Source organism: Mustela putorius, unplaced genomic scaffold (genome assembly GCF_011764305.1).
Source record: "Mustela putorius furo isolate JIRA1106 unplaced genomic scaffold, ASM1176430v1.1 tig00003899_pilon_pilon_pilon, whole genome shotgun sequence".
Lineage (NCBI taxonomy): Eukaryota > Metazoa > Chordata > Mammalia > Carnivora > Mustelidae > Mustela > Mustela putorius.
The window spans coordinates 4,500,272-4,513,382 of NW_025422048.1; the positions used below are offsets into that span (position 1 = coordinate 4,500,272).

At 60.6% G+C, this 13,111-nt stretch overlaps 1 protein-coding gene and 1 long non-coding RNA gene across 2 annotated transcripts; both read right to left on the reverse strand.

Annotated features, from left to right (window-relative positions):
* Positions 1-291: 291 nt before the first annotated feature.
* Positions 292-2,145, reverse strand: LOC123388458 (melanoma-associated antigen 8-like). Its single transcript, XM_045068070.1, has one exon. It carries the CDS (start codon positions 2,030-2,032, stop codon positions 1,295-1,297), a length of 738 nt encoding a protein of 245 aa, XP_044924005.1. The 5' UTR covers positions 2,033-2,145; the 3' UTR covers positions 292-1,294.
* Positions 2,146-2,156: 11 nt separating this feature from the next.
* On the reverse strand, positions 2,157-10,351 carry LOC123388459. The gene is made up of 3 exons (XR_006602984.1): positions 10,247-10,351; positions 5,138-5,201; positions 2,157-2,430 (listed from the first exon to the last, which is right to left on the reverse strand). It is a non-coding gene; the product is annotated as an uncharacterized LOC123388459 (long non-coding RNA).
* Positions 10,352-13,111: the final 2,760 nt, after the last annotated feature.

Below are 13,111 nucleotides of genomic sequence, written 5' to 3' on the forward strand. Positions count from 1 at the left end.
CCATGCTTTCCCACAGCAGCTGTTACCAGGTTCCATTCCCATAAGAGTGTACAAGGGTTCCGATTTCTCCACAGATCCAACGTCGGAAAGGCCACAAAACTCTTTCTTGTGCTCAAAATTTCTGATGCAGGTGGAAGGCAGCAAACACGCTTCCTTCCTGTCACAAGAGAGTGCTCGGGCTGCTCCAGGATCCAGTGTGTATTCTCAGAGCAATTCTCCATTCCAGACTTGCCCCCACACCGAAGGCACCACCCCTTCTCCATGCAGGAGCACGGTCACAGCACAGCTAACTGGCCATCACCTGGGACCAGAAGTAATCCTGGGGACCAGACGCCCCAGCCACCTGGGCTCATGGCATTTCTACTGCGGTGCTCACCGCGAGAGCTGCACCCCGCCTTCCGTTCTCCACTTCTTCTGCAGCTCTCGGGGCAGCCCTCCCCAGCTTCCCACTAGGACTGGGGCTGCTCGACACAGACTTCTGTGGCTGCGAAGCGTCCTGCTTCTCCTAGTGTCCTCCCTGCTCAACCACAGGGCCTTCCAGAAAGCAGAGCTCAGTGCATGTCTGGCAATCAAGGAGCCAGCCAGCAGGGCTCCTTCTGTGCAGAGAGAACATTTCTCCTCCATTCTGGAAGAAGCAAGCCAGGGCAGGAGCCCGCGCATGTGTGCCTCTGGCATTTACACAATGATAGACAGAAAGGCATCAGAAGCAAAAACAAACAAACTTTCCTTTTATTTCTCTATTTCCTGGCCCCACCCCATCAATTCGCTCCTCCTTTCTTTCGACTTTTCATTCCATCCCTCCAAACGTGTTGTGATTTTGAACAGGAGCCCAAACAAGGAAACAGCGGCTCCGCCGGTTTCCAGGAAATGACAAAACTGACAAATTCATAACTCTTGAACTGGGTAAGGACAAACGCTGTTGGGGGATGTCACTCACTCACTCAGCCGCTGAATCAGATGAAACCTCCTACAGCAAGGAACCCTACTGGAGAGCTTCGCCAGGGACACCGAGCTCTGAACTTGGGAGGCATCACAGGGAACCGCCCCCCCGCACCCCCCAAAGGAGGCTCTTTGCACTGCATATTCCCCCCAACCCTCTCTGACCCTGCACTTAGAATGCCAGGGATCTCTCTACACCCACAGGCGCACACACACACACACACACACACACACACACACACACACACAGAAACAGGGAAGAACCAAGAAACAGCCTCACTTCGTGCCCGGCACCCTGCAGGACAATCTGCCCACCCCGCCAGAGCCCGGACCGCACCACAGCCGCCCCTGGGGCTCAGGCCCCCTCTTCCTCGTGGCTCACAGCCTCTTCAGAGGGGACCAGGGAGGAAACCGGCAGCCCGGGATAGACCCGCAGCAAATACTCCAGCACCTGCACCCTGCTGGTTTCCATGTGGGCCCTGGGACCCCACAGGAACTCGTAGCGGGCAGGGTCACCGCCGGGCACCTGCTGGTACTCCAGGTACCCTTCCTGCACCCAGACGTTGGTCAGGAGCTCCCGGGGCTCCCCAAAGATGATGTGCTCCTCGCCGGCATACACCCCCATGACCCCCAGCGCTTCCCACACCACCTCCTCGGGGGCACGGTCGCCCTCCAGGAGGATCACCCCCAGGAGCACCACCAGGAGGCCGGTCTTGGGCAGGCCCTGCTCACCGCTCAGCATCGCATCGCAGGTGAGGCCCAGGACGGTGACCAGGACGTAGGAGTGCTCGCTGGGGTCCACTTCCTTCACCTCCACGCCGAACACCAGCCGCATGCACTCGGACGCCTGGCCCAGGATCCCGGGGAAGGCGTCCTGCTCATCCTCGCCGACGATCGCCAGCATCTCCGCCTGGCTGGTCGGCTGCTTGGTGCGAAACTTTTGGAGCAGGAACCCCACCAGGCTGACCGCCCTCACGTGGAGTGCAGCGTGGAGCACGGGCTCGGCCACCCCTGGCTCCCCCCCAGTGCCAGACCCCTCCTCCATCGCGGAGCTGGAGCTATCTTCAGACAGGCTCCAGGGAGAGGCCTCCATGGCACTGGGGGCGGGGAAGGCCCTCTGAGGGCTCTGGGGAGGACTCGAGCCTCCAGCAGCGGACTCCTCCTCCGGGGTATTAGGGAACAGGACAAAGTAAGAGGAGGAAGAGGAGGAGGAGACGGATAAGTGGGAGGAACAAGAGGAGAAGAAGGAGGAGAAACTGGAGGAGGAGGAGGGGGAGGAGGAGGGGGAGGAGGGGGAGGACGAGAGAGACAGGGCCTCCTCGAACCCCGAAGCCTCATACAGCTCCGCATCCGCCAGGCGCTGGGCCTCTCTAGGGTCCTGAGGAGCCTCCTCCAATTTCCGGAGCTCATTCCTCCTGCCCACAGGCATGATGACTTGTGTCTGGCAGCAGCCCCCGGTGTGGGCAGGAGTGGGCGAAGCGACCCAAGGGCCTGGGAGAGAGGGGGGGTGTGAAGGGCCTCAGCTCAGGAAGGGGCCCTCAGCAGCCTTGACAAAGGGGACTCCGGGTCCTCCCCGTACTGGCCCTCTCGGGCCTCGCACAGGTCTCTCCTCCTGGGCAGCCCGTCCCCTTCAAAACGGAAGGAGGGAAGTCCACGGTCTCCTCTCCTGCCTCTCTCTCTCTCTCTCTCTCTCCCCTCTGCTCCTCAGACCCAGGGCTTCACCTCCCAGCTCCCGAGTCCCCTGTTGGGGGGAAGGGGGAGGCCCCTCAGGGTGCAGACTGAGAATACAGGGCCCCCAGGGCAGATAGGAGAGCGGGTCTGATGCTGCGAGGTCCCCACTTCCAGAGGGTGGCGGTCCCTGCTCCCTCAGGGGACTTACCTTTGCGCTGGCAGGGCCTGGGCCCAGCCCTCTGCTGGCCTGAAGCCCCAGTCTCAGAACAAGACCACAGAGCCCCGAGACCAAACAGAAGCAAGTGAGCGTGTCCACATCTGACCGCACCCACCCGGGGCCTCCTAGCTCCCTGGGAAGGGGAGGCTGCTGGGTCCTTGACTCCTGCCAGGGCCCGGGATCCTGCCTCAGCTGACCTGAGTCCAGACCATCAGACCAAGGCCCGTGACTCCCTGAGAGCAGGGATCTGAGAGTAAGAAGGGGCTCGGCCCGACCAGCCATGCCCAGAGTTCCCAGAGCTGACAGTAGGGGCAGCCCAGGGTTCTCTGGGGTTCCCTCCTTGTTCTGGCAATCGGGGTCCACTCTCTCTTGCCTCAGGGTCCTCACCTGGGACTCCTGACACCCAGTTGGGCTTCCCCAGATGACCAGATGGTGTCCTCTCAGAGCATGGTCCTCACCTCCGTGAGAGCCCCCGAGAGCCGGAAAAGGCACCTTGGACATTGTGATACACAAGCAGACGAAGACTTGCTCTTTGTCCGCACTTCCTGGCTCTCTACTCTCCGGCCCTCATAATCCCTAAGTGTCGAGCGTGAGGAAGGTGACTTTTGTTAGGTCCACCAGGTGACTCTGGGCAGCACCGAGGCGGGGGCCTGGTTGCCAGGAGAACCCGCCAGGTGACTGGAGGGTGGCAGCTTTCGGTCCCCGGAACCCCTGACCATGGGGGACGGCTAAGGGGGCCGGAGACTGAGTGTGGGAGCCTCCATGAAACCCCAGAGGAACAGGCTAGAGAGATTTCAGATGGGGACATGGAGATGCAGGGGGAGAGGCGCACCCAGAGGGATGGACACTGTGCGCGCACGCCTGCCCACCGCCTGTGGCCTCCGCGGCTCTCGGGGCCGGTGTTCCTGAGCTACGGCCTTGTACGGTCAGCCACGGGTCCAGTGAGGGGCTTGTGTGCCTGAGCGCCTGGAGCTGCTCCAGCCCATGTAGGGAAGTGGAGGACGGGCTCCCGGAGCCTGTGCCTTAGAGCCCCTTGGTCCCAAGTGCCCAGAGCAACCCGGGGTTTGCCCAGTGACCCCTGAAGGGTGGGACACTCTTGTAGGCCTGAGCTCCTGCTCTGTGGACTCTGAAGATGTCTCCAGATGGACAGTGTCGCCGCTGTGCTGAATTCCTGGACTCTTTGTGGGTGTACGAGGTTCGCTGTCACAGGGAACCCCCTCCGTGCCACCGCTGGTTCCAAAATGCACGTATACCACCCACAGGCCACCGCCCGGGGCTAAAGGGGGGCCCGGTGCCCTGTCCCGCGGTGGGGATTCCCTCAATCTCCGAGGAGGTTACTCTTTCCTCCTGCCGGGACCTGCCCTTCCTCCCAGCCCCATCCTGAGTTAGAGGCCTTGTGCCTCTCAGCCCAGGACCTCACCTCCCGGAGGACTCCCCACCTTCCTGCCCATGGGACACGTGAGCATGCCGCGTAGCGCCACCGCTCACTGCTCCTTCCAGGACCGACAGCAAGGCCGAGCTGGACTCTGTGCTGTCCTTTCTTCCCTGAAATGGGGGTGGGGGGAAGGGCCGTCCTCCTTCGGGGTCCTCACATTACTGCCTGGGTGTCCCAGGGATCCTCCCTCCGCTGCCCTGACCTTTCCCACAGACCAAGGGCCTCACGTCCCTGACATCCCCCAGCCCCAACCGTGGGACACAGGTGGGGCCGTGCCACATCCAGCTGTCCCTGCTACGTGCTCCCTGGCAGAGGGCCCTGCTGAGAACAGGGAAGCTGCACTCCCTAAGGCCCCTTCTCTTTTCATGTGGGGTAACCTTCATACCCTCCAGCCTCCCAAAGGCCCCTTTTGAGTCCTGGCCATTCATTGAACTCCCTTCTCTGCTGACCAGGTAGGGCTCCCTCTGTGGCCCCAAAGTCAGCACCCTGAACAGAATCTCTCAGCCCTGAGCAGGACGAGGGGTGCTCCACGTGCAGCCTCTCCTGCCTGTGCTCTTTGAGGCCGCGCAGGTCGAGACAGTGGGGCGCACTCGGCCTGGGCGGGGAACCCCCTCAGCGTCCTCAAGGAGCACCTACTGATTCCACTAGGGCTGCCTCCTCCTCTTCTCACCCAGAGGATACGCCCTGCAGAGCCCAGCCCTCAGGACCTGAAGACACATGTGGTCGGCTCATGGGGTTCAGCCCAGCCAGCAGAGACCGGACATCCCAGAGCTGACAAAGGGCTGTGGGTATCCAGGGTCCCCTCAGGTGTGGGATGGGCAAGGCCCTGGCTCCAGGTTCGGAGCAAGTACCACACCTTGACCACTGGCACTCACCTGCGCTGTGACCTCACGGAATCCTGCCTCAGACCCAGACCTCGACGCCCTGTTTTAGAAGCCCCTGGAGGAGAAAACGAAGAGGCACCTCAGAGGACACACTTAGAGCACAGCCCCGGGGCCCAGGGCACACCGGAGGGCTGGGCTGGACTCCTGAGTCTGCCACCCGTCCAGGCTGGGCCGTCCCCTCCTTGGCCTCTCAGGAGACTTCTTCCCCCTGCCAGGACCTAAGCCCCACGCCCCTTGGCCCAGAGGCCAAAGGGTCCCAGCAAGACCATGCGGCCCCGAGCCTCCACGGAAGGAAAGCGAGGGGGTCACATCTGGACCGGCCTGCATCAGGTCTACAGGGCTCGTCACGGATCTCCAGGGATGGCCAAATGTGGGGGTGCCATCTATGTGGGATGGGTCTGCTTCTTTGTCTATACCTTGACCCCAGGAAGGCTGGGAAAACTCCCGGTGTTCACTGGAGGCCACCTTCCTGGTGTCGAGGCCTCATCTCATGGAGAAGCCGGAAGGAAAAGCGAGGAGAACTCAGTCTGCCCACCGATGCCCCGTCTCCCCACTGTCCCCCCATCTCCCCATGGCTGACAGAAGTGTGAGGGCAGGCCTGGCCCCTGGGGATCCTCCCTCCTCCACTGACCTGAGTCCAGACCCTCAGGCACAGACCCTCCCCTCCCAGAGCCCAGGGATCTGGGGACAAAGAGGGGCTCAGCCCGACAGGCCCAGCCCGGGTTCTCAGGGCGGTCAGGTAGAGCTGGCCAGATTTCTGGGCCATCCCCTCCTCGTCCCAAGGGGTGGATTGGGAGCCCTCGCTCCTGCCTCGGGGGCCCCCACATTGACTCTTGCCGGGACCAGGGCCTCCTGTGTGTCTCCCAGGTGGGCTTCCTCAGATGACCCGACTCCGACCTCTCCCAGCATGGCCCTCGCCTCCCTTTGAGCTCCCAGAGGAGAGTGAGGAGGCAGCACTCCACGCCCACCCCCTGTACCGCACCCCATTCATAGAGAGCTGAGATTGGGGGCTGGCCCCTCTGTCCTGGGGCGGGAGTCCACGCTCTGTCCTCAAAGGGCTCATGTTTCCTTTCAGCAGGACCTGGAAGTATCCCTTCTCCTAACTCCAGGAGGCACCTTGCAGGCCCAGTTCCCCATCCCACTGAGACCCAGAGGGGAAACCAGGATCCTCATTTTTCTCGACACCCGGCCTTGCCTCGCAGGACTGACCCTCCGGGCACCCATTCATTTGGAACCCCTATGTCTGGGTAGGGGTCTGCTCAGTCCTCCCTCGGGGTCTTGGGGCTCCCCACCCTGCTGATCTGAGGCCACATTCTTCAGACCAAGGCTCTCCCGTCCCCCAGAACCTGGGTGAAACACTTTAAAAATCAGGAAACACTTTAGCTATTCCCCCCCACTTTGGGGGACATCTAAGAAGGCCCAAGGGCAACAAAATCACCTTCTGTTTTAGGCTCTAAGGACCTCAACTCTCAGCCTGCCTCCCTTCTGGACTCCAGCAGGACCTGGGGCCATGCCCTCCGCTGTCCGCAGTCCTTTCCTCTCTGACCTCCCCGCACATCCCTGAGATCCACGGCCAAATGTGGGGGTGCGACTCGGGCAGACAGCTGGCTCAAGGGCCTCCCTCAATGACTCTGTTCTGGGGTCCAGGGTCCCCTCACTTCTCCCTGAGGGTCCTCACCGTGACTCCAGCAGGGTCTGAGCCTTCCCTGCTGCTGACCTCAGGCTGTGCCTCTCACCCCAACCCCAAGCCTCTCTGAGACCCGGATGTGGAATTCTGGACATGCCACTTACCTCCTCCTGCTTAGGGGCCTCCCAGGACTGATTCTGTACTGGGTCTGGGGACCCTCGGTCCTCTCTCGAGTGCTCACCTTGAATCCTGACAGAACCCGGGCCCTCCCCCTGCTGAACTGAATCCCTGCTCCTTACACTAGGCCTCCTGACCCTCTGAGACCCGGAATCTGAAGTCTGGTCTCGCTATGCAGTCCCATGCCCTCCAGGGATCCTCCTGGACTGACACTATGGCCCAACCCCTGTGAGGCGTCCTCTGTCCTCCTCAGAGTTCATACCTTGACTCGGGTTACTGCCTGGGCCCTCTCTGCCCACCTGACCGAGGCCCTTCTCCTTCCACCAAGGCCCCCAATCTTTCCAGTGACCAGGATGGGGGAATCCGACCCCACTGGGCTTGAGTCCCCGCCCCGCCCAGGGGGGCCTCCCTAGACTGACATCAGAGGGGGGGCTTCTGCCAGAGTGTCCTCGGTCATGCCTCATGTTTCATGCCTGCTCTTTCCTCCCAGACTCGCCGGGACCAAGCCCTCTGCCCACCTGAGGGTGGCCCTGCTCCGACCATCAGGCCCTCAGTCTCTCAGAGACCCGGAGGCAGAATTCCCGATTCGCCATGTCTTCCCATCCCCCATAAGGACCTTCCCGGAGCGACTCTGGGCTGGGGTCCAGAGTCCAACGTGAAGCCCAGCATGAAGCCCAGCATGACCTGTGCCCTCCCCTCTGCCCACCCGAAGGAGGCCCTCTTCCTTCTGCAGAGGTCCCCAGTCACTAGAGAAACCCGGATAGGCGAGTCCCGCCCTAGAGCATACGAGACCCCATCCCGCCCAGATGCCTTTCTAAACTGACCCTGGGAACCCAATGCTGTGAGGTCCCCCCTGTCCCGCCTCACGGTTCATACCTTGAAACACATTCGCGCGCCTGAGCCCTCCCCTCTGACGCCCTGAGATCGGCTCCTTACGCCAGGCGCTTTATCCCCGAGAGACCCGGATGCGGAAGTCCGGACTCGCCACGTGCTCCCATCCCCCACCACGGACCTTCCCTGACTGACTCTGAGCTGGGGTCCTGGGGCCCTCAGTCATCCCGCTGTACCCTCACGGAGAAGCCCAGTATGACCTGCGCCCGCCCCTCTGCCCGCCTGAGGGAGGCCCTGCTCCTTCCACCCAGGCTCCGAGTCTCTCCGGAGGCCCCGAGGCCCCAGTCAGGCCACCGGACCACTTATCCCATCCCCCCCGGGGGGACTTCCAGGAATGGCCTAGGGTGCCGACGTGGGAGAGGTCCCCTCTGGCCTCCCTCAGGCTTCATACCTTGAATCACATTCGCGCCTGAGCCTCCCCTCGGATGCCCTGAGATCGGCTCCTTACACCAGGCGCTTTATCCCCGAGAGACCCGGATGCGGAAGTCCGGACTCGCCACGTGCTCCCATCCCCCACCACGGACCTTCCCTGCCTGACTCTGGGTTGCTCACTGTAAAGCCCAGCAGGACCGGTGCCCTCCCCTCTGCCCACCCGAGGGAGGCCCTTTTCCTTCTGCCAAGGTCCCCAGTCCCTAGAGAAACCCTGAGGCTCGAGTCCCACCCTAGAGCATAGGAGACCCCATCCTGCCAGATGCCTTTCTAAACTGACCCTGGGGCCCAAATGCTCTGAGGTCCCCCCTCTCCTGCCTCAGGCTTCATACCTTGAATCCCATTCGCGGCTTAGCCCTCCCTGTGACGACCTGAGGTCAGTCAGGTCCTTACACCAGGCGCTTTATCCCCAAAAGACCCGGATGCGGAAGTCCGGACTCGCCACGTGCTCCCATCCCCCACCACGGACCTTCCCTGCCTGACTCTGAGCTGGGGCCCTGGATCCCTCAGTCCTCCCTCTGCACCCTCACCACGAAGCCCAGTATGACCTGCGCCTGCCCCTCTGCCCGCCTGAGGGAGGCCCTGCTCCTTCCACCAAGGCTCCGAGTATCTCCGGAGGCCCCGAAGCCCCAGTCAGGCCACCTGACCACTTGTCCCATCACTCCAGGGCGGACTTCCCGGAATGGCCTTGGGAGCCGATGTGGGAGAGGTCCCCTCTGGCCTCCCTCAGGGTTCATACCTTGAATCCCATCCGCGTCTGAGCCCTCCCCTCTGACGCCCTGAGATTGGCTCCTTACATCAGGCGCTTTATCCCCGAGAGACCCGGATGCGGAAGTCCGGACTCGCCACGTGCTCCCATCCCCCACCACGGACCTTCCCTGACTGACTCTGGGCTGGGGCCCTGGGTCCCTCAATCCTCCTACATCCTCACCATAAAACTCAGCAAGGCCTTCTCCCGCCCCTCTACCCCACTGAGGGAGGCCCCACTCCTTCTGCCAAGGCCCCCAGTGTCTCTGAGACCCGGATGCACCAGTCCCACCCCAGAGGCTACAAGTCCCCATCCCCCTCAGGTGCCTTTCCAGACAGACACTAGGGCCCGAATGCTGTGAGATCCCCTCTGTCCTGCCTCAGGGTTCATACCTTGAATCCCATTCGAGGCTGAGCCCTCCCCTCTGACGCCCTGAGATCGGCTCCTTACATCAGGCGCTTTATCCCCGAGAGACCCGGATGCGGAAGTCCGGACTCGACACGTGCTCCCATCCCCCACCACGGACCTTCCCTGACTGACTCTGGGCTGGGGTCCAGGCTCCCTCAGTCCTCCTACACCCTCACCATGAAACAAAGCACGACCTGCGCCCGCCCCCTACCCCACTGAGGGAGGCCCCGCTCCTTCTGCCAAGGCCCACAGTGTCTCCGAGACCCGGACGCGCCAGTCCCCACACCCTGGCCACGTGTCCCCATCCCGCCCGGGGCCTGCCCGGACTGGTCCTGGGGCCGACCTCAGTTTCGACCCCTCTGTCCTGGGCTCCCAACTCCCTCGGTCCTGCCCCCGCTCGGGCACGACCCCATCCCCCCTGACGCCCCAGGGCCTCCCTGGGCCGCGGCCTTCCTGACCCGGCATCCTCGCCCTCCGACCAAGGTCCCCAGCCCCCTCGGACCCCCGAGGCACCTTTCAGCCGACGCCCCCTGTGGCCACCCTCCCCCGGGGCCCCAGGGTCGGTCCGCGGCTGGGCTGCGGTGGGGCTGCAGCCCTCGGGGCCGCCCCGATCTCCCTCAGGTGCCGACACCCGCTCCAGGGGGGGCCTGGGCCCGTCCTTCTGGGGACCCGTGTCCCCTGCCCTGGCCCCGGCGGGAAGGGCTCCGCCGGACGGCGCTGCCCCGGCCCGGGGTCTCTCGGGGCTGCCGCCATGGCCCCCTGGATCCCGGGGGTCCCCCCACGACCCCCACTCGGGGGGCACCGTCGGGGCAGGGTCTACCTGCACGCCTGGCTGCCGGGCCTGGGCTCCTTCCCTCAGCCAACCGGACTCCGGCTTCCCGCACACAGGGCCTCGCCTCTCTCAGGCCTCGGAGGCGGAAGTCGGCGCTCGTCACATCCGGACCCCAGAGGAAGGGGTCCCCTAGGGCTGACAGCACCTCCGCGGCGATGGGTGTCCCGCGTGGGCAAGGCGGGAGCAGGGGAGCGGGGAGGAGGGTCCCTCGGTCCTCCCTGGGCGCCTCGCCTGCCCTCTGGCAACACTGGGCCGCCGCTGACCGCAGACCTGAGCCCCAGCGGGATGGTTGGCGGGGCTCGTGCCGCACCTGCTCCCGGGGCCCGGGGGTGTCTCAGGGCTGCGGGCAGGGACACAGTGCGCTGGGACGTGGGACCCCTCGGCCCTCACCCAGGAGGCCCTCCTCTCCCCTTGTGGGACACACGCCGTCACGGGACAGATGCCTGATGTGGACCCGCAGTGCCCGTGACCGGGAGGCAGGGTCGGAGGAGAAGAGCGCTCCTTCCAAGGGGTCCCTTCGCCAGCCGCCAGACTTCAGGAACAGTCTGAAGATTTTATAAAAACATTGAATCTACTGACGAGGCTGAGCAGCTGCAGAGGTTTGGGGTTCGGTCCCAGGGTGTTTAGGGTTATCCCCTGTTTCGGGGTCCGCTGCAGTGAGTTTTCCTTGGTCGTGCTCGTTCATCCTAAGAAACACAGTGTCCGCCTCTACCCGGTGTGTGTACTTCATATGTGTATATAGGCTGGGTGTACGTTGTATGTGTTTAGGTCTACATGCATGTATATATCACATATGTATGGACATCGACGGACATGTATGCACCTATGTTCTTGCTATAGATGCATTTTTATAGGTATGTAGGTATATACGTGTAGACTGTGTGTATATGTCTTTTATGAAAGACTAACTTCTCATCCTATATGTCATTTGTTTTGATACTCACATCTGTTTCTGGTCTAGTCTTGATATCCTCCTCCAGCACTTTTTTGAAAAGGCTGTCCTCACCTCCTAAGCTAAAGCCCAGAATCCAGACGCATCTGCCTCTGTCAATGCCGTTTTCTCTGCTGTCCTGATACTTGCCCAGAGCTGCTGGCACGTATCCTCTGCGGTCCTGCATCAGATTTGTGAAGGAAGCGGGGGCAGAAGTAGAAAATCGTTCCCACTACCCATGCTTTCATTGGCATCCATGCAGTCTATCTTCCCTCCTGACATCCCTGCTACTCCCCACGTCCCCGGCCCGACGGCACTCCGAAGCGTCACCTTAAAGCTTTCTCCGATTCTCTTGTTCAGGTATTGCTGTTCACATTGTATGTCTTTTAAAGGACTTACATTTTGTGGGGCGCCTGTGTGGCCCAGTGGGTTAAGCCTCTGCCTTCAGCGTAGGTCATGATCTCAGGGTCCTGGGATCCAGCCCCGCCTCGGGCTCTCTGCTGAGCAGGGAGCCCACTTCCCTCCTCTCTCTGCCTGCCTCTCTGCCTACTTGTGGTCTCTCTCCCTCTCTATATCAAATAAATAAATAAGATCTTTTTAAAAAATTTTAAAAAAATAAAGGAGTTTCCATTTTGTAGGACACATTTAGGTGCACAGAGACAGAGAGGAAAGTACACCGATTTCCCACTGATCCACTGCCGCACACCTACGGAGTCTCCCATAATATCAACATCCCCCACCAGAGTAAAACAGTGGTCATCCCTGAGGAAGGTCCATGACTCATCATAGTCATCCAAAGCCCACCATCCAAAGTACCAAAGTATCCCCATAGCCAAAGTACCACTAATGTTCACATCTGGCTTTCGTTTTCCGTGGGTTTGCACTGAAGTGGGATGACATGTACCCATCAGGACAGTACCATACAGAGCACATTCACGACTCTGCCGATTCATTCCCCCCCCACACAGCCCCAGGCAACCAGCGATCGCTTTCCTGTCTCCATAAATGTCCCTTTGTAGAATGTCATTGAGTTGGAAACATACAAAATGGAGCCTTTCCACATCGACCATTTCACTTGGCAATAGGCATCTCAGTTTTCTCCATATCTTTTCACGGCTTGATAACTCATTTCTTTTGAGTGGCCCCTAACATTCCATCATCTGGATGTCCTAGAGTGTATCCATCAACCTACTAAAAGACATCTTCGTTGCATCTGTATTTAGGAAATTGTGAGAAAGGCAGTTAGAAACATTGATGCGTAGGTTCTTGTGTGGACATAGTTTTCAACTTCTTTGGGGAAATACTCATATGGCTGCTGGATGATACCACAGAATACGTCTATATGTGTAAGAAACAACATCAGTGTCTTAAACCTGGTCGAACAATTTTCATCCCAGTAAGTAAGGATGAGAATTTCTGCTGCTCCACATCACCCCCAGCATTTGGTCTGTCACAAGAGAAGTGACTGTTGCTGAAGGGCAACAGTGGGAGAGTATATGTACAAGTGAGCTAGTTAAAGCACGAGAATACAAAAAAGGATAATCTCCTCATACCTGTGCAAACACACCCACACACACGCACACACAATCTCCATGTATATACCTTAATAACACAAACACTATACAAGCTGGGCACCTTGCCTCCTTGTTTGGGCTTTGGACCGAAATCACAGGGCACTGGCCTCAAGGTGGGTTGGAAAGGTTAAAGAAGAGAGCAAGCAGGGACAGGGGTCTGGAACTGGAGAAAGAAAAGTGTGTGGGCTCTTGTTTCCGATGCTTCACTGGCCATCATTGTACAAATGCCAGGGGCACACACACGGGTGCCCCCACCTTGGCTTGATTCTTCCATAAAGGAGGGGAAACTTCCTCTCTGCACAGACAAAGCCCTGCTCACTGCTTCCTTGATACCCAGACACGCGCTGA

Coding starts and splice junctions, on each gene's coding strand:
- LOC123388458 (XM_045068070.1), bottom strand. CDS start 2,032: ATGGAGGCCTCTCCCTGGAGCCTGTCTGAAGATAGCTCCAGCTCCGCG.